The 7,048-nt window shown below is 48.8% G+C and overlaps 1 protein-coding gene across 2 annotated transcripts in view; it reads right to left on the reverse strand.

Annotated features, from left to right (window-relative positions):
* Positions 1–304: 304 nt before the first annotated feature.
* shld2 (shieldin complex subunit 2) overlaps positions 305–7,048 on the reverse strand; it is a 9,566-nt gene continuing 2,822 nt past the window's right edge. Inside the window, exons 2-11 of one of the 2 annotated variants that reach the window (XM_073482021.1) lie at positions 5,219–5,389; positions 3,965–4,770; positions 3,719–3,869; positions 3,458–3,565; positions 3,190–3,384; positions 2,743–2,889; positions 2,460–2,666; positions 2,039–2,282; positions 1,584–1,699; positions 305–901 (exon numbers count right to left, since the gene is read on the reverse strand). In XM_073482021.1, the coding sequence (XP_073338122.1) occupies positions 729–901; positions 1,584–1,699; positions 2,039–2,282; positions 2,460–2,666; positions 2,743–2,889; positions 3,190–3,384; positions 3,458–3,565; positions 3,719–3,869; positions 3,965–4,770; positions 5,219–5,384 (2,313 nt within the window). In that variant the 5' untranslated portion in view covers positions 5,385–5,389 and the 3' untranslated portion in view covers positions 305–728. Of the gene's footprint in view, positions 902–1,583; positions 1,700–2,038; positions 2,283–2,459; positions 2,667–2,742; positions 2,890–3,189; positions 3,385–3,457; positions 3,566–3,718; positions 3,870–3,964; positions 4,771–5,218; positions 5,479–7,048 lie in introns of those variants that run through there. The other variant, XM_073482020.1, reaches the window with a different exon arrangement.

The following is a 7,048-nucleotide window of genomic DNA, read 5'->3' on the forward strand; positions in this document are numbered from 1 at the left end:
GAAAACACTAAATTAACATCATCAGATATCGACTGCTAATGACTTAATTAATGTTTTGTATATCTGATATTCTGTCTGTTGACGAGGAGCGTTTCCTGTGACACATTTATTTAAAACATTTATTGTATTTTCAGAATAAAGGTTCATGTTTACTTTGTTGAATCTTAAAGTAACAACATGTAATATTTTAAAGTTATGGGTTACAAACGCTGTGGTCTGAGAGCAGAGACCTTCACAGTGATGAGCTGCAGCAACAGATGATTCACATGATGGAAACAATAAACACGTCTTCATGTTCACATCAGCTGTTTGTCAGAGATTTGTATTTTAATGAATGAGATGAAATCAGAAAACAGGAAGACTTTCTTTATGTTCTGAGTCTGAAGCTCCACAGTCGACATGTCGGAGGCAGAGTCGGACCCAGTGTTACAGCACCAGAACTTTAATCTGTCTAAGCCCCGCCTCTTTTCGCTCCGTGCTCCAATAGCAGTTAAGCGAGCTCGATGAGTCTTAACTGCTCAAAGTAATTTCATCTCCAGCTGCAGATCATCGATCCTCTGACAGAAGGAAACCACCGAGTGTTTCTCCACCACTGTGACACTGAATAAGGCTTCATGAGGGTGATACTGATCCATCAATAATGACCTGGATCAGGTCTGGACGGGACCCTGATCCTGATCCAGCGCAGCCCCTCAGGTCTGCCCGTCCTCACTGATGTGGGTCAGCTGTCAGGGGGGGAACTGAAGGTCCAGCAGGGTGAAGTCCTGAGCGATGGGGACGCTGTTCTCGTCACACAGGAAGTGACTCCTGACGGTGAGGAGGACGGTTTTTGTTGGGAGGGAGAGGAGAGACAAGATCCTGTCTGCTGCCACCTGGATGTGTCTCACCTCTGAGCCTGGAGCTGACAGACAGACAGACAGACAGGCAGACAGACAGGTGACCAACAGACAGGTGACAGACAGACAGGTGACAGACAGACGGACAGACAGGTGACAGACAGACAGGTGACAGACAGACGGACAGACAGATGGACAGGTGACAGACAGACAGGTGACCAACAGACAGGTGACAGACAGGTGACAGACAGATGGACAGACAGGTGACAGACAGATGGACAGACAGGTGACAGAAGAATAATCTAAAATCAGTTACTGAGTGTTTGTTTCTGACCAGCAGAGGGCGTCAGTGACTGAAAACATTATTTATTTATTTTCCATAGTTTTCTGTCTGAGCTGTGTGTTTTATCTCAACATCATGTGACGACAGTAAAGCTTCACTCAGTTTAATCATCATCACCTGTACTTTATGTACTTTATGTACTGTATTACAAGTACTAAAGTACAAATGTGAGGTACTTTAGTCTACCTGAGTCTTTGAGTGCCTGATCTTTTACTTTAGTCATTTCACAGTCTGAACCAAAAGATTCATCACATTTCATTTCATTACACAATTACAAATTATTTTACAATGTTTACTCAGATAGTAAGAAAAAGTTCTAATAGTATCAGTACTTTTACTTCAGTAAAGTAATCTGAGTACTTCCTACTCGTCCACAGCTGACAGGAGGTCTGTCTGTGTCTCACCTGAGCTCCGATGGAGTTTATCAGGTGGAGCACTGAGGATCTTCTGCAGCGGAACAGGAGGAACGTGAACACACACCTGAGTGCTGCCCCGCCCACTCACCGTCAGCACACCTGGCCTGAGACACACACACACACACACACACACACACACACACACACAAACACACACACACACACACACACTTTTAGCAGACAAACAATAAGTTATCAATGTTTCCTGAACAAATAAAAAGAGGATTTTATTATTTTTTTGTCATTTTAATTGTTAAACATCGTTCATGTGGTGAATCCAGCTTCAGTTAGTATAGAAATCTAATTAAAAATCAAGATGTAAAAATAAAAGTTTGTAATAATTTAGTCTTCTTCTACTTAAATACACTTTATTAATATGTCTGTAAACATGTGCGTGTACATGAAGAGGACGTCCATGAACACACTGATGATGATGATGTCACCTGTAGTAGCGGCGTACGGCGGTGTGAGGCAGGCAGGGGTAACAGGGGCCGTAGATGCCGTTGGCGTCCGTATCGAGTTCAACGGAGCAGCGGGCGCAGCCGGTGTAAGTGATGTCACCGCTCAGCACCGTCAGGATACCATCCAGAGGGGTGGAGCTATCCAGGACCGGCTGTGGTGCATTCTGGGAAGCCAGAGGATCCAGGAAGTGGAAGGTGGAGACCTGGACTCTGAGCTCCACGTCACCTGGAGGAGCAGAAACAGAACATTTGCGATGTCATGTTCATGTTTTTATCAGACTGACGACTGAAGATCAACAGTGACAATCTCCTGGTACTTTTACTGTGAAGGTTCTGCAGGCAGGAAGTAGAATCAGTTATAATATCTGAGTCAGTCTGACGGTGACGCTGCTCTCAGACTCACCGCTGTATTTCTGTGACAGCAGCGTGTCGACATCCAGCTCCACAATGCTGCTCTCAGTCCGGACGGGTCGTGGTCGGAGGAAGTCCTGCGCTCGGCGGTCAGCAGGGTCCAGAGGCTGGACGGAGCTCCAGGGGGTGGAGTGCAGCTCCAGGAGGTCGGAGGTCAAACCGTCCCTCACCAGGAGGACGTGGAAGTCCCAGACGGCCGCTGACAGACACAGAGGATCAGTGAGATTCAGGTGAGCTGACCCTTTCAGAGTAAAAGTCTGTCTGTGAGTGCGTACCTCTGTCTGCGTTGAGCCGAGGCAGCCAGTCCACAGCTGCTCCCCACAGCAGCAGCGCCCCCTGCTGACCGTCAGGCTGCTCCACAGTCACGACGGCCTTCAGCTGAACCGCCGACCTGCAGCGAGACTCCGCCTCGCTCCGCCACTCTGACAACCAACCATTTCATTTAGACGCTGTGACATCACAGCTTCAACATCATGACGTCAGACTCAAACAATACGTTTTACAAATGTCTGTTTCTATGCAGACGACTGTTTTTAATCTTTAATTTGTTTTTAACTCTTTAAAAAATATCTACACAATATAAATCAGTCTGTTACCCATAATGCCGCTGTGTAAACGCCGATTACATCACTTCACTTCCTTTAAACTCGTTCATCTCATACTGACGATTCCACCAGGTGAGTCTCATGTCACCATGGTAACACCCTGTACCTGTGACTCACCTGTGCTGATGTGTGTGTGTGTGACACGCAGCAGGGCATGGACTAGCGTGTTGACCCTCAGTGACCTCAGAGTGACGTAGGGGAGGCGGTTCAGGTCCTGAGGGGGGCGGAGCTTCACAGACAGCAGCAGGGGGCGGCGCTCCCGCAGGAAGTCACACAGCGCAGTGAGAGAGCGAGCATCAACCTGCTGAGGAACTGAAGAGAGAGAGACATCAGCTGTAACACTGAGCTGAGGAGGCTCTGATTGGTCGCAGGTGTGGTGACGTACCTGGTGGACAGGCGGAGGCGGTGATCTGTCCCAGGCTGAGCAGTTTGCTGCTGAAGGTTGACTGCAGTACCGTCTCTCCTCTCCGCCTGTCCTCGTTCACCTGCAGGCCTGACCGGAGACAACAACAACAACATAATCAACAACAACAACAACAACAACAACAAAAGCTGACCAATCACTGCCTGAAGTGGGCGTGTCAGAAAGAGCCGTCCATCATGAAGCAGCAGACAGAAGCTGAACAGCTCAGGTGTGTTTCTGTACCTGTGATGAGCAGAACGTCTCCAGGACCGACTGTCAATGCCCAGAATGCCGCTCGCCGCCACAGCACCACCTTCATCTCTACACCTGATTGGTCCGTTACCACGATGGACGCCAGAGGAACGAAGGTCCCCGCCGCCGGCCCGGACTTCACCTGTAACCCAACAAATCAAACACTTTATCAAACAGTTTACCTCCAACAGGTCGTTCAGAATGGGAAACAGTTTGAGATGCAGTATCTCCGCCCACCTTGACCTCCTTCAGGTGACAGGGGTGAACCACTGCGACCAGAACCGAGTACCGCACCCCCCGTCTGTCACACCGGATCAGCAGTGTTGTTGGACCTCGGAGCCTGACGGCAGCGGTGCCGGCGCTCTCTGATGTCACCACAGACGCTTCAGTCCTGATGTTTTCTGAGACTCGAGCTCTTTTGAGTTCAGGGGATTTGGCGGGGGAGTTCTGGGAGGGCGTGGCCTCCTGCTGCTCGGCCTCCTGGGAGCAGAGCACGCCGTCTGTGATGGCCTGGATGACGACGCCTCCTTCCTCCGCCCGTGGGCTCGGACAGGGCGGACTGAAGAGCTCTGCGGAGGCTCCCAGTGACGGGCTGACGGGGCTGAAGAGCTCGGGGGTGCTGGAGGAGACGGACGGAGGTGTTTGGGTGTGTTTGGGTGGAGTCTGAGGAGGCGGGGCTTTCTCAGGGCTGCCTGCTGATTGGACAGCACGCCTGCCTCTCAGGATTAAAGCCTGACTCAGAGTCCAGGTGGTGAGGAACTGAGAGTGTGTGGACAGAGGCGGGACGGCTGTGGACGAGCAGTGTGGAGGTTCTGGTCCTGGTTCTGGTTCTGGTTGAGCTGCAGGGAAGCAGCTGTCCAGATACTCCTGAACTGAAGACGAACAGCGATCTTCATTTTCAGGACTGGACTCTTCATCTCTGTCTGCAGGTCTCTGATCGTCGGAGCGAAGACCACTTCCTGCTCGTTCCTCCCGTCGTCGTGACGCCTCTGTGGTCCAATCAGCTTCAGAGGACGAGACTCTCGTTTGATTTTCAGCCTCCTCTGAAAAGTTTACAAATGATTCAGATTTTTTTTTAAACTTCTGTTCAAGTTAAAGTGAAACTCTCTCCAAAATGCAACCTAGACTTTTTTTGTACCTTCGTGTAAAAGCATAATCACGACGAAAAAGCCACTTTTAAGATTCATCGTAATTTCGTTTTCGGGTCAAAATCATTTTCAATGGCGTGCAGGGGGCAGCTGTATTTCCTTTAACTACTTTTGTTTTTGCTCCAAATCAGCGTCTGTCTGCACTCAGCTGTCAAAAAATAAGATGACTTACAGAAATCGAGACGAGTGAGATGAATATGTGATCGTAAGTCAGAGGTGGATGGTAGTGATCGGATTTTGAACCAGTCTGTTGATGTGATGGTTGCATTTCAGGAGATTTCTGGACTGTGGTTTGACCAATAAAAACATGCTGTCCTTCCTGGTGGGTCCCTGAACACCTCACCTGTAGCGGGCCTCAGGTGTCCGTCCTGCCAGGTGAGCTCCACGTGTCTCCAGGTGTTGTCAGGGGGACGCTCCTCACCCTCCAGCCCAGCTCCAGACACCACGGCTGGGCCGGAGGAGGGAGCAGGAGCCCCCAGGAAGACGTGGACCTTCGGCCGGTCACACATGAAGTCTGCTGAGGAGAAAATATGGAGGCTCATTTAGGACAAAACAGATTTAAGATTTAAATCCTGAGGATGTGAGGAGATGTTTCATCAACACGCCACAACATTAGACACAAGAAGACTCCAGTGATTCAGAATCTATCGTTTCACAAAGTTTGTTAAGTTTCTCCTGAAACAACTCTTAAAATCACTACATTTGTTAATGGAGTCTGGTGAAACACACGATGTGTTCAAACAGGTTCTGCTAAGAGATTTATAATTTACAGAGTTTACAGAGAGGAACAGACCAAACTGAGCCGCACCAGACTCCAGAGGAAAAAGCAGTGATTTTAGAAGGTTCAGCATCAGAACGACTCCTTCAGGCTTTTATTCACAATTACAGAAAATAAAACTGTGAACACGTCAGACTGTTACACAACCATGACTCAGCAGAAACATCCAGTGAGGAGGCACAACATGGATCCATCATGCAGCTCGACGCAGACGCCGGTTTGTTTCACAGCTGGGAACAATAACAGCACAGCTGCTGACTCGCCACAGCTCCACCAATCAGATGGCAGGATGCTGGGGGAGGATCAGCTGAGCTGTAGACCTGTTTTACTGCCGGTCGATTCCCATTAAACCCGGATTCAGTCCTGATGGTACCAGTTCTCAGACTGGTCTCCAGTTAACAGACTGGTCTCCAGTTAACAGACTGGTCTCCAGTAAACAGACTGGTCTCCAGTCAACAGACTGGTCTCCAGTTAACAGACTGGGTTAAAGCTCCAGTTTGTCTGTTGATTGATAAATCACCTCCGTCATGACCAGACTGACTCCCATGAGGTGTCCTGATGTCCGTCCTGCTCCTCAGAGGACGAACCCTTCACACTGTAATGACTCCATGACGTCTCCTCTGGCGCCACCGTCAGGACGATGACACTTTTGTCTCTACTGGTTAAAAACAGTTTGATAAAAACTTCTGGGATCATTTTTCATTTTCTTCCTCAGCAGCTGTTCTCACACGGTCAAAGTTCAGCTCACATGATGACAGCTGGGTTATCGCCATGACAACGGAGTCAACTGCACCTGCACAGGTGGACTGTGAGGTGAGAGTCAGTCATCAGGTGCTGAGGCTGCAATGAACAGAGCAGCCTGTAGGGGGCAGCAGCAGCACTCAGCCCGGATTAAAACCAGTCTGCTGCTGAGACGAGCGATCTGAAAACTGATCGATCAATCACAAGATGATCAAAACAACTTCAAGGTGTCTAAACTGAGACTGAACAGACCGACTCAGCAGGTCGTTCACACACCTTCATCATCATCATCATCATCAGTGACAGGTGACGACACCTGTCCAACCTGACAGTCTGTGAACACACCTGCAGCTTTATCCTCCGATCAGCTCAGGTATTTGTTCCCCCACCACCAGAGAGGAGGAGAATACTAAGAGTACTCGTACTGTACAGTACGAGTACTATTACTGTACAGTAAAAGTACTTCTCACATCAGCTACAAAGCGCCGCGTTGTTTCTGACTCAGTTATTTAGATATTTTATTTTTTGGACCGTTTCTGATATTTTTGTGCATTTTGTCGCTATTAATTTGGATATTTTGCAGTTTTTTAGATATTGTGATCAGACATGTTGAGATGAAGGTGAGGACACCTGTCCAGGTACCTGCTGAGTGTG

Source organism: Pagrus major, chromosome 15, assembly GCF_040436345.1.
Source record: "Pagrus major chromosome 15, Pma_NU_1.0".
Lineage (NCBI taxonomy): Eukaryota > Metazoa > Chordata > Actinopteri > Spariformes > Sparidae > Pagrus > Pagrus major.